At 42.1% G+C, this 18048-nt stretch overlaps 1 protein-coding gene across 2 annotated transcripts in view; it reads right to left on the reverse strand.

The window, feature by feature from the left end:
* Positions 1–18048, reverse strand: part of dock1 (dedicator of cytokinesis 1) — a 252787-nt gene that overhangs the window by 180868 nt on the left and 53871 nt on the right. For both annotated transcript variants that reach the window (XM_074662599.1, XM_074662600.1), the window contains exons 16-19: positions 15526–15598; positions 9866–9969; positions 9108–9291; positions 1415–1512 (exon numbers count right to left, since the gene is read on the reverse strand). In XM_074662599.1, coding sequence (XP_074518700.1) covers positions 1415–1512; positions 9108–9291; positions 9866–9969; positions 15526–15598 — 459 coding nt within the window. The remainder of the gene's footprint in view (positions 1–1414; positions 1513–9107; positions 9292–9865; positions 9970–15525; positions 15599–18048) is intronic.

The raw sequence follows: 18048 nt of genomic DNA on the forward strand, positions 1-18048 counted from the left end.
AATGTTCTTCACAGTTAAAAAAGTGACATTTTTTTGTAAATACATGTTTGTATGAGATCAGTTGGTGCAAGTGATAAATCTCAACTGATGTAAACAATGTTTCTCATGAAAAAAAATTAACATTGAGTAAAAAAGTTCCTATAAATATGGTTTTATCAGTCTACTGCACTGTAAAAAAAGGAATTTTATAATGGTTTTAAACCAACTGACCCAAAAATAGAGATAAAAAACTGATATCTATACCATATTTATGCTCAGTGCAACAAAACATATACAATCAAGATTAGAAATGAACCATACTAAATAACTTTACTTTGAGATTATATTTAATAAATATTCTATAGGCAACATACAGTAGAGTGGCTCTTTGGTGCCATTTACCACAGTGGAGCTGTGGATGCGTGGATGCTCCAGTTGTATTATTCTTCCAACTCAGCTAACATGAATTTTTATTTTTAAAAAATACATTAAAGGTAGCATCTGCAGGAAATTCCTAAAAACTAGAATGTCAACTTTTACAGGAATGACCCTGCTCAATCATATCCTGGTGGCCTCTAAATGTGTGTCAGAGTCGGTGTCTGTCTCAACCCCCTCCTCAGCCTGAATGTTGATGTTTTATTTGTCTGTGGACATTCCTGGGCGACAAGTAACGGTGGTTATCTAAGCCAATCACAGAGTACCCAGTGCACATGTGACTTTGCGTGTTGAGAATCAGGGGTGGAATCAGAATCAGAGCAGCTTTAATAGTTGACATAGCATTCAGGAAGAAAGACCCAACCAAAGTGAAATGAAATGTCAAACAGATAGAGCTTTTGAATAAACAAGGGTGAAGCCTGGCTTAACTTTCACTCGCTTTCAGGGACTTGGAGAGCAGCATAAGACAAAGAGCGACACGAGTTAGCTTTCTGCTAACCAGGTATGTGTCAAATAACCTAGTAATTAGCTTGTGCTAAAATGCCAGCCAGGTGCACAGCTCTCGAGTCTCTCCCACATTGAATCGTAATGCTGCAGGTGGTTGCTGGACTAGTATATGTGTTCACGTAGCTTCGGTCGGTGGTTGTGGTTGTGGTTGTGAGCTGCCACTGGCACTGAGCCAAGGAGGAAATGCCCAGTGTAAATGTTGTTTACTAATAAGCAACGAAAGTTCCTGCAGACCCTACCTTTAGGAGTTGAAATATCAATATTGTATCAGAGGTCAAGGAATTGCTCTTTTTGCTGTATCAATATTTTCTCACACCTCTTAAATAGAGTGTAAAAGCCTGAGGCAGGGACAGCATGTCTCCCTTTCTTTTCATGTTTATACATAAAAAGCAAAAAGGTAAAGGCAGGGAGAGCATCAGCAAAGGCCTTAGGTAAAGAGAATGATTTTTCCTCTAGATTTATAGCTCGTGTTTCGTGGAAATACAGCTCTTACCTTGACTACTTCCCCACCCTCCACCTTCATCAGCTGACGCAGATTTTGCTGCAGCAGGCTGGTGTTGGAGCGCCACTTCAGCAGGCCGAGGAGGTCGACTGAAAAAAAAGAAAACATTTCATAACCACAAAGAATTCCTGGAAGTTTGCCCAGCTGAAAAGTGGTGGTACAATAAGTGGAGAGACGAAGAGCAGAAGGAAATTACAGCCCGGGTCAACCATTCTTTAAGATACCCACAAACAACTCATCTGGTATATCTCACTGATACTGCATTATTCATTCCATGAGGTCCCTCACTTTAATCATGAACAATAAATTGAGGAACAGCATGATGAGTCAGGATGTAATTAATCACACTCAAGGGACGCCTCATTCAGATCATCAAATTGGGGAGCTAATGATGCTCTCGTGTCTATTTATCAAGGCATTGTATACATGCTACATCACTCAGACCTCTCCTCAGGACAAAACATCATCTTTTAAAAGATATTAGAAAGGTGGACATCGGTCAGCTTAGAGGCTCATTTTGCTGACAGTTACCATCAAGATGAGTTTATGACTCTGCCTGTGAAATGTGTATTTGTTATTCCGACATCGTCTACGGAAGATTTGTCAAGGCTTAATAAAAATAATAAGCCAGAGGGTAAGTTTTGCAGTGGATGTATCAGGGTTATCTTGTGTTCAGAATTTGAGATAACAAAATCTGTCACCACTGCACAGCTCCTTGTTGCATAACCTGTAGCCACTTTCTCTGTTTTGCCATGTCACACAAGCTATATACGAGGCCAATCAGGCCTGGTGACACTTTGATTGATGCCTATTATTTTAAAACCTGACAGCCTATCAGAGTTCAGTCAAAACACCGCATCTCAAATACCAGCCATCCCCTTCTGGAGGAGAAAAATTGACAGTTAATCACCTCAAAGGGACAAATGAAATGAAATGGGAATAAATCAACAGGCAGCCTGGTCCCACTGAGACGGAGTTGCTAAAGGTCACACTGTGCAGAGTCTGTGGGACTCCGGGATGGGGTGTGTGGGAGTATGAGGTGCATAGCTTTAATAAGACAATCCCCTTATTTTAAATGAGTAATATCTGCTCCGAGACCAACCAAAATTCAATGAAAGGCATTTCATCTAACATTTTGAACAGGGTGGGGAGCTTAATGATAAAATGTCAGTAAGTTAGATAAAGTTGAAATCTTTGACAGTTATAGTGTAGTTGTAGTGTAGATTGGTGGGGCGATTAGTCAAAGTGGGTTGAAATTAAGATTTAGAGGCAAATGAGGTCCTTTTTCAAAACTTTCAGGGAAATAATGTAGTTTTTCACAATTTAAAGATAAATTAGGTCCTGTTTAAAAAATCAGATGAAAATTAGGCTCATGTTTGAAACCTTGGAGGTAAATGTGGTTTTATTTAAAATTTGGAGAAAAATTAAGGTTGTGTTTTTTTCCAATTTGAAGAAAAGTTAGGCTGTTTGTTTCAATTTTGAGGAAAAAATGTCACGATTGGAAAAAAATGAGGTCACATTAAAAACAAGAGGGAAATAAGGTAAATATTTAAAAATCAAAGGGTAATGAGGTTGAATTTTAAAATTTAGCAGCAAATGAGGTCAAATTTAAAATTAAAAAAACAGTAGCATATAAGAATTATATATATATATATATATATATATATATATATATATATATATATATATATATATATATATATATATATATATATATATATATATATATATATATATACATATATATAGATATATAAATTCAGAGGCAAATGAGGTTGTATCTTAAAATTTAAGGAGAAGGTGTGTTATTTTTATCTGAAAGAAAAAAGTTGTGTTGGAAAAAAATATTTTAAAAAACTAGAGGGGGTCATATTTTTAAAGAATCTGATAGAAAATGAGGTTGTATAAGAAATTTGGATGGAAATGAGGTTGTTTTGTAAAATATGGAGAGAGATGAGGTCATGATTTAAAATTTTGAGGGAAATGAGATGGCATGACCCGACAAAACAACCAATTGGAGCATAAGAAATCAGCAATCCACTAGCCAAAATTACTCTTGGCTAGAAAGTTGCAAGAAGTTAACACTGGTGTTTGTAGAGGACACAATAAAAACAACATAGATCCAAGCTAGGTAATTTAGCATAAAGGATAATTAGGTGAGTTCTACCAGTAATTGTAGCTAGAGGGCTGCTGATTGGTAATGCTTATGTAACACATTTTGCCTGTTTTGAAGATACTGAATTGGTGACTGTTAGAAATCTTTAAGTAGTTTGACTAACATTTCTTATTTAGCTCCCCACCTAGTGATAACCATTATGAAATGTTTAAAAGCCTAAGCAGAAAAAAAGCCCAATATGAACACCTCAGTCTGCTCTGTGATAGTCTGCGCAGCCTCGCTGGTTATCCAACACGTCTCTCCTGATGACTAACAGGCCAAAGTGTAAAAAGCAGCACTTGACTGCCCCTTGCCACAGACTTCTTGCCTCACACATGACACCTCCTCCCTGATCCCACATCTGAGATGAAACACTCTTTTTAATTAAGCTGGATATATGCATGCGGTCTCCCAGCACAGGGAGCCGGTGTGAAGTGGCTGCTGGCTCGTCCCTGGGTATTTGCTGTGTGCTTCTCTAAACGGAGGCTGCAGGAGAAGCAGAGATCTAATGACAGCCAAGCTGGGAGAGGAGCAGGCTGTGTGAAAGATGTATGAACATCCTGTTCCAACCTTGGCTGAGAGGAGGAAAATATTTAATAATAAAGACGTGATGCAGCTATTACATCATGCTGGTGAAGACGCCTGCGTTTTTAAAATATATAACCAAATACAAGGCTGTTGGGATTAAAGAAAAGCTATTAGGACAAGAAATACTCCTGTCAGGCAGGATGGGCTGTAAACACACATTAAAATGTTAAAAGTGAAGTGTTTTTGCATTAAGAGGTGAGGTGGCAATGAAACAAAATCAACTTTGATTTTTCCTCAGCGTTTGTTTATGCTTATAAATCTCTTGCAAAATTCCATTCACAGTATTCACACAGTGGCTGTTTTTCTTAAACACACAGTAAAGGTGGAAAGCTGCAATGCAGGCAACAGGAAAGTGTACAGCCAGAGATAAATGTGATGTACTGAGCGACACAGTGAGTAAGTGATCCGTCTGGATCAGAGTTTGAAAGAACTTCATGGTTTTAATAAAAACCAGAGAGGCTCCAGTACAGTCAGAGAGATATCCACTCCTCTTCCTTTATTAAAAGAACTCAAACCTTTTCCAGGAGCTGTGGCGTGGGATGATATATCCCTGGGGACACACATACAACCCCCTCCACACACACACACTCCTACCTCTCTGTTTAATCAAACTCAGTGTGCAGTGACGAGGCAGTCTGATCCCCGAGCACCTATTGGAGCCTTGCAAATTACCACCACAAAGTGCCAGGTAAACATCGGCAGAGGAGCTGCTCTGTGAGGACTGAGACGCGGCACAAAGACACACACTGCTGCCTATCTCTTATTTAGCGAGATGGGGGAAAAGGGAGGAAACGGCTCTGAGTGACGTCTTCTTATGTGTGATATATTGTGCATACGCAGCTTAGATTAGAGACGGAGGGACTAACATTTCTTAGCATTCGTCAGTCTAATTAGTGAGGGCAGATTCTGCGTCTGTGCAGAGGCTCTTCATCTGCTGACATCCGTGTTCAGTGAGAAAGAGGAGGGCGCACACAGCTGCATTCAAATGTCGGCTTTAACTGCAGACTTAATGTAATGAACCATAAAGGAACAGAAATGTGACACCCCCTCTTTTATATTACACATGTAAGCGCTGCTTTAACAACGACCCTCTCCACAGTGGCCTCATCACATTGTTCATGTTGCATCCAAACAACCAACCCATGCATGTCTTCCCAAAGAGCTGAGGTTTACCACAGGGTCGTATCAGGACTCCACATTGGTATGGTAGCGGGTATAGAAAGGATTTCTGCTCAAGATCGATGCAGACAGAAAAGCTCCTGCTTTTCTTTAAAGTTACTGTCAGGTGAAAATCCTGTTTTCAAAATGTCAGCAAATCAAGATCACAGCTATACGTTTTTTTTTTTATGCTACAGAAACTGCTGAAAAAGTTTCAAAACTGCAGAAGAAACTTTCACAACTCGAGACATTCCAGTTGAGAAAGCAGAGACTAGGTCCAACTACCTGAGGGGAAAAGATCAGATTTTGGGCTCTTTATTAAAAAAGTAAATCACTAAAGACACAACTCAAACCTTTTAATTACACCCATTTATGTGATGTCTAGTTTTGGTGACTTTTGACTGTATATATTGATGGATGACATGCTTAGACCTTATCCCACCTGACAAAAGTGATGCCAAAACACCCCATGATGCCTACAGACAACCTGTTTGATGGAGTGGAACCTGGAGCCATATCATTAATGCTTTACTAATTTAGGTAACTAAAACATATATCTTATTTATATATAATTATTTTATATTGTAATGTCCTCTGATAATACTGCCCTCAATGGGTTTTTATTCAATACATGGCAATCACTTAAAACATGTAATAAGCCTACACTGCAGATGCATTTTATAGCAGCTCTACCTTAAATAGAACCAATTACTGTCATCGTCCCCAGCACTTCTCGAAAGTCACTTTTTGTAACAATTATTGCGAAATGAAACGTCACACAGATAAAGCTTTCGATGAAACAATGGTGAAACTTGGCTCAACTTTCACTCACTCCCAGGGACTTGAAGAGCAGCTCGGGACAAAAAACGACACGTGTTAGCTTTCTGCTAACCAGGTATGTGTCAATTACCCATTATTAGCTAGTGCTAAGATGCCAAGTCAGGTGCACGGCTCTTGGGTCTCTCCTGTGTAGATGCTACAAGTAGTTGCTGGGCTAGTGGGTGTGTTCAGAGTCATGGTCGGAGGCTGTGGGTGTGTGCTGCTGCTGGCACTGAGCCAAAGAGGAGGAGCCCCATTTGAATGCTGTGTTTACTAACAACTAATGCAAATCTCTGCAGACTGTAGCTTTAAAAAACAATTTAACTCCTGAACCAGCTATGACCCACTGTAGTTAAGCATGCACAGCCTTAAAGCGAGAGAAGTAAGTCTTGAGTTTACCTCTACATTAAGTGGCCTTGAGATAATCTGCAAAACTTCCAGGTGTTTTTTTCCAGGTAAGGCTCACCTTAGCTGCCACATGTTGATGTCTTCCTGATGCAATCGTACCATGTTTTTATAACTGACAGAAATCTCTGACTAAACAACATCAGGTGAGATAAAGAAGGAACAAGTTTAAGTTCTTCACTTTACTTTTCATGTTGTAATTTAATAGACTGCTCTTCACACTTTATCGACGACTCCTGAATGGAGGACTTAAGGCTTCAGAAGGATTATATCATAATCACCTCCTGATTCAAGGTTGGAGCAGTGTTTTTTCAGGCATGCAGATGGATTATCTGGTTAGTGTTCCGACAGTGCATGAAGAATAAAGTGCTGGACCACACACAAACACACACACACACACACGCACGCACGCACGCACGCACGCACGCACGCACGCACGCACGCACGCACACGCACACACACACACACACACACACACACACACACACACACACACACACACACACACACACACACACACAAAACACTGTTTTGCATCATCAGTTCACTCAGACTATTTCCTTCCTGCCCTGGCTGGACTGTTTAGAATTTTCTCTGCGTTAGCGAGAATAAAAACATAAGGACATGATGAGCTCTTTATTCACACAGGGTGTTGCTTTGAGCAAGCCAAACAATTAATTTCAATTTCCGTCAAAGCTCGCCTGCAGTGAATGTGTCCCTTCATTATTCTGTCCCGCGCCTTGAAAAACAGAGTGGAATGAGGAAGCTTTCATTTTGGCTCTTATTAAAACAGTGACTCAGTCGTGCATACAGAAAAAAAATAATGTGCAACACATCAAGTGAAGCCGCAAGCAGAGCAGACATTCAGGGCGGCTTCTTTTAGAGGAACTGTGAAATCAGAGCTGGGAGCTTTTGACCGCTCTCACACAGAAGACACACTTCCACCACAAAAACAGTCTATGAACACAGTGTGGGAATATCAACAAGTCCAAGAGGGATTATAAGGGCATCTGCTGGGGGATAATAAAAGGCTGAAATCCTGAATCCAAGGCCAAAGGGCAGAGATTAGGCTTCCCTGAGTGTAATAAGCTGGGATCTTCTCAGTATTGTGTTAGGTAAACAAACAGTTCACAAAGCAGTGGACAAAGCTGAGCTTCAGCAAAGACGGGCAGAAAACTTGTCACTGTGACTGATGGGAGGTCGTAGAGGAAGCAGCAGGAGGTAAGGACGGATGAAGGAAATGCTCAGGAATGGGACTAACAGCCTGGCTGTAGGTCATGTAGGAGCCAGATGACAGAATGAGAGGACAGGGACAGCACCACGTTCATCAAACGGACATTATTTGCATGTAACAACCTATCTTTGCTCTGTCCTGGGAACTCCCTGCCCTTCCACATGCATACGTGGAATGCCAAAGCCTTTCATGTGAGTACATGAAACACCAAGGCAGGGAGAGCAGCAGCAAAGACCTTGGGTTACACCGACTGTTATTAGAATTCTCTACCCTTTCACAAACATATGTGGTATACCAAAACCTAAGGCGGGGCAAGTACACCCCCCCCCCCCCCCCCCCCCCTCTGGCCAGGGACCGCTTTGGTCAAAGAAATTCATCATTTACATGAAATAAGGTACATTTATATTTACTCTTTCTGGGTGTCTCTTAGTTTCACTCAGGACTCACTGTTTTCAGCAATAGCTGCAATAATTACCTTCTGTGAAATACATACATATTTAAAGTATATGTGCTGTAATCCACAACTTGTGTCCCTGTTTTAGCATTGTGTTCTCAGCAAATGCCTGTACTTATATTTAATAGTAATATTAAATTTCACGTACACTTATGCTTCCATTTTGTACTTTTTTTATTTTTATATTTTTAAATTTCTTATATCTTATAATTTAGGGATCAATAAAGTATTTCTGATTCTGATTTAGAGGTTTCAGGCTCTGTACTTGAATTTCCCTGCCCTTCCACCTGGATACTTGGAATGCCACAGCCTGAAACGAGCAACCACACCATTAAAATATGTTAATATTAGTCGGCAATTTGAGCACAGATGGTCTACTGGTCTAGGTTGCGGCTGATGAGGTTTTCCCTTGAGGGGTTGGTCTGGGTTTCGAATCCAGCCTGTTTGTGTCCTGCATGTCACTCCTTACTCTAGCCCCATTTCCTACTCTATCCACCTAGTCTAATAGCATGAAAAAGCTCCTCAGATGACAAAATAAATATTAGCAGGCAACAACTTTTATTTGTCAGTACAACCTTGGTTTGAGAGTTCCCTGCCCTTCCACATGCATATGAGGAATGCAAAAGCTTAAGGCTGTTCAAGCACACCTCCCCTCTTTGGCAGAGACCACACTAGTCAAAGAGAAACATTATTTGCATGAAATAAGTTCTATATGTAGTTGTTTTAGGCTCTGTTTTTGAAACTCCCTGCCCTTCCACATCCATATGTGGAAAGCAGGACAAGCACACCTCGCCCTCCCTTTGAAAAAGATCTTTTGTTCTGCCGTAAAGGTCGAAACGATCACAGGACAAAAAGAGAAAGACTCTGTTACCATTCTGCGTCAGCTTGGTGGAGCAGACCAGTGTGGAGATCTGGAAGGAGTCCTTGCTGATAGTGCAGGTGCCCAGGTTCTGGGTGCTCTTCCCTGTGGCTGAGTAGCCCTTCTCCTCCAGCTCCAGCTTGGTAGCAGGAAGGTTCAGGTACAGCGAGGAGTCCTCCAGCTTCTTTGCTTCAGCCTGCGTGGAAAGAATTACAATTTAAGAGTGAGGCAGTCCAGAAGCTTGATAAGTCTGCAGTATAATTGAAATCCATATCTTCTGTTTACGATTTAATGGAGAGTTTTGTTCTTGTGCTGTTTTTCTACGATGCATTTTCCCCCTGTGTAAAGTGCATAAAATATTTTTTTTTAATGTTTTTCTGCCATTCGCCGGCTTTGAGAGAATTAACTTTGCCAACCTTGACTGACAAGGCTAATGCAAAAAAATTAAGTGAAAGAAAAAATCAAACTGGAGGATTTTTTTCCCCCACATTAACTTTTTAATTAACATAAATGAGAAGCATAACGCAAAGGTATCATTATACAAGGGATTTTAATTGGAAAGTAATTTCATTTCACTGTGGGGGTTGATACATGCCAACTACTGTCTATAGAAGGCAGTGAAGCTGTAATTATGGCAGCTTCTAATGAGACAGGGCAGTTTTTTTTCACCTTATCCCTGTTGTGGTCATGCCAGGGGCAGCGTAGGCCGACAGCAACAAACGTACCAGAACTTCACAGAGTATTGTGTGTGTGTGATATTTCACATTTACCTTGTACACAATCAGATCATGCTCGCCGTCCCTGAGTGTCGTCCCGTCGTACCTCATCAGCTTCACAAACGACAGGGCGAATATCTTCTCTGATTTGTCTTTGGCTGTGACAGAAAGACAGACAACAGACGGTAATGACTCTCGTTTACATGTGTGATTAACACAAGCATCCATTAGCATTTTGTACGTATTTGCAAATGATTACACGGATCTTGTGTGCGTCTTCAAGAAACTTAAAGACAACATGAGAGCTGTTAAGAGACAGGCTCTGGTGCAGTAAACCCTGCTGCTTACGAAGAGTCATTTGCAAACTTGCAGACAAATAAAACAGAAAATCCCAAAAGTAAATCTCAGCACTGCAGGCTCTGAGTCAGCTCCTGAGTTTGCACAAGAAACTACTGTTCCCCTGTGATGGCTGTATTAATGCTGTGACTGGATTAGTGCCTGCTTTGTTTACCTTCTCTCCTTAAATGAGGCGGAGGAACATATCATTCTGAAACTACAAGGGAAGCAGGGGTAGAGGAAATCAGGGGCTGGTATCAGTTCAGATTTTAAAAATAGCAAATCAGGCCAAACTAGAAGAGACCAGTATCAATACTTCGCAGGTGCATCGTTGCATCCATTAAAATTGATTGGATTATGCAAACCTCATGAAAACTTAAGTTAAAATGATTTACAATTTGCACTGTTGGATTTTTGTTTCGAGGAAGCTAATGTGAACGTTGCTCCAAGTGTTGAAGACGTCTTCATGGAGGATCATCCACTGTCTGGACCTGAAGTCCATTTCTGTAAACGTCCCTCTCCATCCATCCCCAAATGTTGTCAGAGTGATTTAGATCAGGGGAACATCAGGATGGTCCAAAGAGTGAGCTGATTCCTCTGGAAGAAGTCCTTTGTCAGGCGCCCATTGAGACCTGCAGCGTTGTCCTGTTGAAAAACCCAGTCATTACCACACAGACCAGGGCCCTCAGTCATGAAGGAGGCCCCCTGCAACATCTCCACAGAGCCAGCCGCCGTTTGACGCCCCTGACCAACCTGAAGCTCCATTGGTCCATTGAAGGAAAAAGCCCCAGATCATGATGGCGCCCCCTCCACTGTGCCAGCGTGAAAACATCTCCAGTGGGATCTCCTCATCATGTCAGTAACGTTGAAGCCATCAGGAAGTCAAGGTTCAGTATTTTTCTCCTCAGAGAATCAAACTTTCTTCTCTTTTCAGTGTCCCATGTTTGCTGCTCTCTGAAAAAGTCCAAATGATCAAGTTTGTGGCGTTGAAGGAGATGAGGCCTTTGAAGATGTGTTTTATTCTTAAAGCTCTTCCCTCTCAGACATCGTCTGATTGTCTGATGGTTATTGGGCTGCAGTCGGCTCCAGTAACGGCCTTAAGTCACTTAAGCCACCTAGGATCTTTGAAGAAATTTAAAAAAGCTGTCTTCCTGCGTCCAACTTCAGCCGTGATGGCGTGTTGTGAGAGGTCTTGTTTATGCAGCCCCACAATCCGACCACGTTCAAAGAGAGAAAGATTTTTAGCCTTTACCACCAGGAGGTCACGACAGAGAGAAAACCCGACAGAAAATCAGGTCAGCCGATCAGCGTCTCCTGAAAGTCCCTAAGACCAAGCGGAAGCTCAGAGGGGACTGTGCTTTTGCTGTTGCAGCCCCAAAACTTAGGAACAGGCTGCCTTGAAATATTAAACAGGCCTCGTCTCTGCTTAACAAATAAAGTTGGATTGGATTGGATCCAGTGGCGAACCGTGAGTACTACAGCTGGGCCTTCACCTCAGCCCTCACAGCCCAGAAAAGAAATCATCGCGGAAAAAAGTAGTTAACATAAAACATTTTCATTGAATAAATTAAATTAAAAAAGAGGCTTTACATAAAACAATGACTAACATTATGAAGTGAGTTTACAAAAATTTCTAAAATAACCTAAAATGATGAAGAAAATGTCTTAAGTTTTTATCTTTGTCAATCTGTGTCATACATAAACTCGTTACTTTTACCCATCGAGAGTGCTGACAGCCTGCTAACACTCCTGAATATGGAGGGGGTCTCCCATTTTTTAAACCCCTTCTCTGGCTGTTTTCCTGGCTTGTGATTTCTCCTGGTTGTTCCCCAACTTTAAGTATGCTCCTGTGATCGCTAATATTTTTTGAAAGTGAATCAAGTCCCGTACTTGGGCGTTATATCGAAAACTCAAAAACCATCCACCCCCTCCCTCTTAGTTGGTTTGATCCAAAGACGCTGCAGGAGACCTCAGAGACGGAAACAGATCACTGTGCTGCACTTGTTGATGAAGAGTTTATCAGAGCCTTAGCTGTTTTCTATCTTTCTTTTTTTGGTGTTGACATGACATGACGTGAGTTAAACTAACGTAGCTCTGCTCTAACGCAGCATCCTCTTCAATCAGGAGAGTCTAGAGCAACGTGAATCATATAGTGAGAAGGCTGACTCTAAAATAGTGAAACGTGTGTCGATATGAAGTTCTGTCTGTCTCTGGTGTGTGATGGCCATACGCGCTGCGTGTGTACGCGACAGCGCTCTGTCTTTAGAACAGGGGAGAGTTCAGGTGGAGGAGACTGACTGAGCCAGTGAAAGACTGGAATAATTCAAACCACAATGTCCCTTACAGTGCCCGTGATAGATGAAGTATTAGGACATAAGCACTCGCACGAGCGCGACCAGATGAAATTTTTACTCGCACACGCTGAAAAAATGCTAACAAGCTAACCACAACTTCGCTCTTGTCTCCTGCCATTCCTCTCACCGCTCTCTCCACTCTGCCCACTGTTCGGACTTCACGAAGGCCTATGCTCTTCTGTTTTTGTCCCGCCCCCAAAAAATCAAATCGTGATTGGTCAATTTTCCTGTCACTCTCCAAACCAAAACATACAGCCTGGCCTTCGTGAAGTCCTAACCACTAAACGAGCCAGCAAACCGGGCTCCGATAGAGATAACATGTTTCAAGACAGTAACCCTTTCATTGCTGAAGTGAACTTTGCAGTACACTTAATTTTAAAACTTACATGATGTATTAAATGTATTTTATTCAACTAAATGAGAAATTATATACATATATAGATATATGATACGTATATTTTTGATCCAGATTTTTTAAGGCCTTCTCTGAAGGCCTAGAAGTCCCTGAAGGTTCCCCACTGATTGGATCACATCACATTGATCCACATTTTTGTGCAGATTTTGTCTTTAAAGGCTGTGGTCTTAAAACACTTATTTCTTCTTTTTACATTTTGAATCTCTCCTAAGAATATTTTTAAGATCCAATAATGCAAAATTTTTGCTGTTTTCATCTGGTCTTAAACTTTTGATCAGGTGTGTATTGTGACGTGATTTACTGTTTCACTCTGATACTGATATTAAAACAAGGCTCGGCTCATGCCCCCACCTTTTGTTAGCAGGTGTTTTCATTTGATCCCTGCTGCGAACACTCTGTATAATCCTGCTAATGTGGAGACAAGATGTTCTTGCCTGTGTTGTGTAAAAGCCCACAAACACGTGTGGCTGCATTTGGGAGCTGATGAGGGGCAGCGCTGCATAAACAAGCAGGAGAGTTATGGCTCTGTCCTATAACCGGGCGTTCTGATAGGGCGGCGTATATCATCATCGCGGATCAACAAGCTCAAATTTACGTGCGGGGAGTCGTGATTCATGGAGGTATCTTGCGCATTCTATCTGCATAAATCCCCTCATTGGTTTGCTGCCTGCAGCCTCGCTGGTGAATAATTGCTGGGCCGGCTTCAGAGGAACCAGTGAAGGGAAAACACTGTATGCATGCCACCCAGTTGAGTAAAATGCATTAATGGTTTCCAGTGGAGTGCAGAGGGCTTAAAACTCTGGTGGGGAGGAAGGGTCACTCTCAGGACACAGCTACTTTTTCAAACCAAAGTCATTTGGAAAGTCTGCAGACTGCCTCCTCTGAGGTGTGCTGTCACTTCAGATTTATATTGAGGGTACTGTGCCACATTTTTACAGAACACCCTCTGCCTCTCTCACCAGGTAGTGGCATAATGACAGATGAAACAGACGGGAAAAGGTGTCGGCGATCCCTTACAGCCACGGCGGTATCTGTGATAGCAGCCATCAGTCTGATGAGGCTCGACAATGTCAGAGTGCTAGTCTGATGCAGTGTGTTAAAGCCAGACGCTGAGCACATGAGCTGGAGTAGTGGCCTTGATGAGCGGCTCTGTCACTCTGTGTTTCTGGTAAAAGTTCAGCGCTCGCTGGGAGCAGAGGAGTGAGCGTGAGGAGATGATGCCGAGTCAGACGGCTTCTTTTGACATGCCGTCTCTGCTCCGCGTCCCTTCAAAAGCACTTCAATGTGGAGGTAAAGCATCACCAGTGGAGTCCTGACATGATTTCAGAGCCTTACTAGGATTAATATGGGAGTATGTGGTGACAGAATAGCTTTTGCACATGTAAACATCCTCGTTTCACAAACCCACACTGTGCTGTTTCTTTTTGAGATGAAAGTTTTAGTGTGACACATGGTGAGAGTTGGAATAAATTGAATCAGCTGGCGCTCTTATTTTCCATTACTGGTAAACAAATGATGAAAAATGTAGTACAGAGGTGACTGCAACAGCTTCTGGAGCTGAAATCAGAGTGGGTTCATCTTTCAGAGCAGAAACAAGCAAAAATTCAGAGAAACATCCGTGGATGGGGCATCCATGACAAGGTGTCTGCATGCTTACCGACAGGGGAATAAAAGGCGTATGCTAAGCTCTGGTCCACACAATAATACCATTCTATCTTGCATACTTATCTCTGTTGTCAATTGTCAGCAGCAACTTGAAGTTTAGGCAGCACAAGCGTGCCCCCGCAGTCCGACAGTCACTTGAGGTGAGCCAGCTTCTAAAGAAACCGTAACCGCGAGATAACAGCCAGCCGCAGACTTTCAAAGGCTTGTCTCGTAACAGCATTAGCTGCAGGAGCAAGGTGCCGAACATGACAAGAAAACTCTCCAAGTGGATTATAAGCCCGCGCTGAGCTCTGAGACCTGGCCATTTCCCCCAAAAACCACCTGCATGCGAGTGAGAGGCAAACAGAGCTGGAGGATTTTGGGAGTGGATGATGACAGCAGCTGCAGATTACTTCACCAGGGGGAGAGGTTTACCTTCCAGTGCTGACATCTTCCCAATTTACCCTCCGTGCCATATGAATAGATTGCTTAATAAACACACCTGTCGAGGCTTCTAACACCTCTCTAAAATCCTTTTCCTTCTGCCGGAGGATTGGTCCGCGCCATGTGGCGGGCAGATGGTATAGCAGAGCTGCCAGTCGCAGGCCTCCCTGCCCTCTACACCCTCAAAATTAAAAGGGGTGTTAAAAAACAGAAGGACATACAACTTCACATTCAGTTACACACACTGGTTGCGTCGAACAAACGAGTCCCCTCAGGCATTTTTCAGATCCCAGCTGTAGACTCTGACAAGCCACTCCATGATGCTGCTTTGTGCAGGGGGGGGCAGACTAATGCGTCTGATTAATGTGACAAAGGGTGAGCTTCAAAGTATTTGTCACCGCGCGACACATCTGCTTGGATTGGACGTTTTCCATTATTTGGGGCTGTGGATGGATTCGCAGCCAACTGTGCAGCTGGTCATGGAGATTATTGATTTTTCACACCGAGGCATTTGTACTCACAGTCCTGCGACGAGCGGTGACGAAAGGTGAAGCGAAGGTGGCTCCTGTTCACGTCTTCGATGGGGATAGCAACCTGTGAACAATGACAAAGACAGGTAAAGGTCAAAAATGTTCCAAAATGGACCAAAATTGACCAAAATTAAGAGCAATGGAAGTCTAATCATTTCAGAAAGATGCTGGAAATCAGGCATTTTATGTCATAGGCATTTAAGCAGAGCAACAACAATGTCATCTGTCTGACACACAAACAGGGTTGAAAGTTTAGTTGAAAGTGCACCACATCAGCCAATCATAAAACTATACGGTTTCTAGGGGGGGGGGCTACTGAGGTGGCAGAGAAACAACACGCTCGTAAGTGATTGATTTGTGACTTTGGGCATCGTGTAATTTTTTGTTTTGTGTGTCAGAGCAATCCGGCAATTCATGATAGTATTCGGTAAAATCTTATTGAGAGACCTGATAGGGTCAAGGGACTCGAGAATCACCTCTGCCTGTCAGTTAATTCTTTGTGATCTGAATGATAGGGAGCATGTTAAATGAAAAACTGCAGAAGACTTAAAACAGAACCCTGAGGTACACCTCTATAACAAACAGGACTGGGGGGCAAACTTCTGTTCTTTTGTGGCAATGACCAAAATGCTGTGTTACGAGTTACAGTGCTACGAGTTATTTGGCTGCAGGTGCTGCCTTCAAATGCTGGGTTTTTTTTTTTTTTTAAATAATGTAGAATAATCTAGCCAACAAACCACAATTAACTGCTGCAACAATATACTTCAACATTCAGTAATAGGGCTGAAAAATCAACAAGAGTCTTAGACCTTCTGACTCATTCTTCTGACAACGAGGAGAAGGGTCAGTTTAAGTGCTTAGGTGACATCTCTTTAAGTAGGAAGGGACTCTGTGGATCGTATTGAGTTAGATAATTCATTCCACCATTTGGGAACAACAGAGGAGAAGAGTCTGGCTAGAGATTTGGAGCCGCGCTGGGCTGGGAGCACCAGGCGTCTTTCACAAGCAGAGCGTAGTGATTCTGGGTAATCTGCAGAGGTTTAAATGTACATGCAGGGAGGCGTGTCAGGAGGGAGTTGCAGTGGTTGGTGTGTGATATCACAAGGGCCTGTACCTGAAGCTGCGTGGCCTGTTGTGTCAGGTAGGGTCTGATTCTCCTGATGTAATAGAAGGCATATCGACAAGATGCCTCATCTTTCAGTGCTAAATTTTAGTACCCAAAGAGTTAAACATACAATCAAGACCTGATAATGCCACTGGTGATTGGCCGTGATGTGACACATGGCTCCAGCATGCAGACAGTGCAGCCAACTAAGAGGCTCTGATGCTGTATCCAGCAACTTTTCAGACCTCTCTTTAAAAAAAAGCAACACATCCAGCAACATCTTGGAGTTTGGAGACCAACGTGAAAGTATGTGTTGATCAGCAGCAGCAGCAGCAATTTGGACTTGTTCTTTCACACTGGCAATTATCTGCTGTTTATTTTTTTATCTAAGAAAACTGCTCAGAGTGGAAAAATACTACAGCTGAAAAAATAGGCTCAAGATTTGTACCGTACTGTGTAATGTAGTTTTTTTTTTAGCTAAAACTGATGTAAAAAATTAGTATCCAGAAAAGTATCGTTCAGGAACTGGTATCATAGTGAAGGTATTGGTATTGGTACAGGTATCAACAGTTTTTGATTGATACCCAGCCCTAGTAACAAACTGCTCTGTTAACAGACGAGGTATGCTTGGACCAGTATGAATGCAGGCGTTGTCGATCACTTCATAAAAAGATGGATGTGAAGTGACAGATCCCCAAAAATGAAACAAAAAGATTTGGGGCTCCCCCTACTGACTGAGGTTGTAAAGTCAGCCTTTACTGGAATTCACCGCCAACACTGCTTGAAAATAAAAAATCACAGTTTGCCATGATTGACAAATCCGGCTCCTGCTGCACTTTGAGCAATGGATGAACAGCATGGAGGAGGAACAAGACAGAAAAACACAACAAACACAAAGATCAGAGTCCCTGAACTTTAATTAATTGTTATTCTCTGCTTTAAACTCAGGTAATAAGATGGTTCGCTGTGGTCTGAGTTCACCTGAGGGGGTTTTGCTGCTTTGAATAAAGTCGATACGATGATTCTGAGCACTAAATGTTACTCCAAGTGATATCACAAGTTCATGGGGAAAGTCATCCTGTCATCAGTCTTGACATACAGTCACTTGGAGATAATGGCGTTGTACAGTGTTGGTCATTGTTTCTTTCAGCATCACTGGAGCAATAACCTGCTACCTTCACACACGTCCTCCTAACCCATAAAGCTTTTAATCTTCTGGTTTAGTATTCATCCCTGTCTCTCTGTGCCTCAAAGTTTCATGTCTGAATATTCACTGACACCACAGACTCCATTCTACAAATTACTAGTGACTGAAACCTGTGTTGTGATGAATAATGGATTGAACTGTTATATCAAAGGGTGGTTTCAGAGAAGGTTGAAAAAAATGATTAAAATAAGAATAAAAAAAG

Source organism: Halichoeres trimaculatus, unplaced genomic scaffold (genome assembly GCF_033239565.1).
Source record: "Halichoeres trimaculatus isolate MK-OKI-2021-1 unplaced genomic scaffold, fHalTri1.1 fHalTri1_scaffold_23, whole genome shotgun sequence".
In the NCBI taxonomy this organism is placed as follows: domain Eukaryota; kingdom Metazoa; phylum Chordata; class Actinopteri; order Labriformes; family Labridae; genus Halichoeres; species Halichoeres trimaculatus.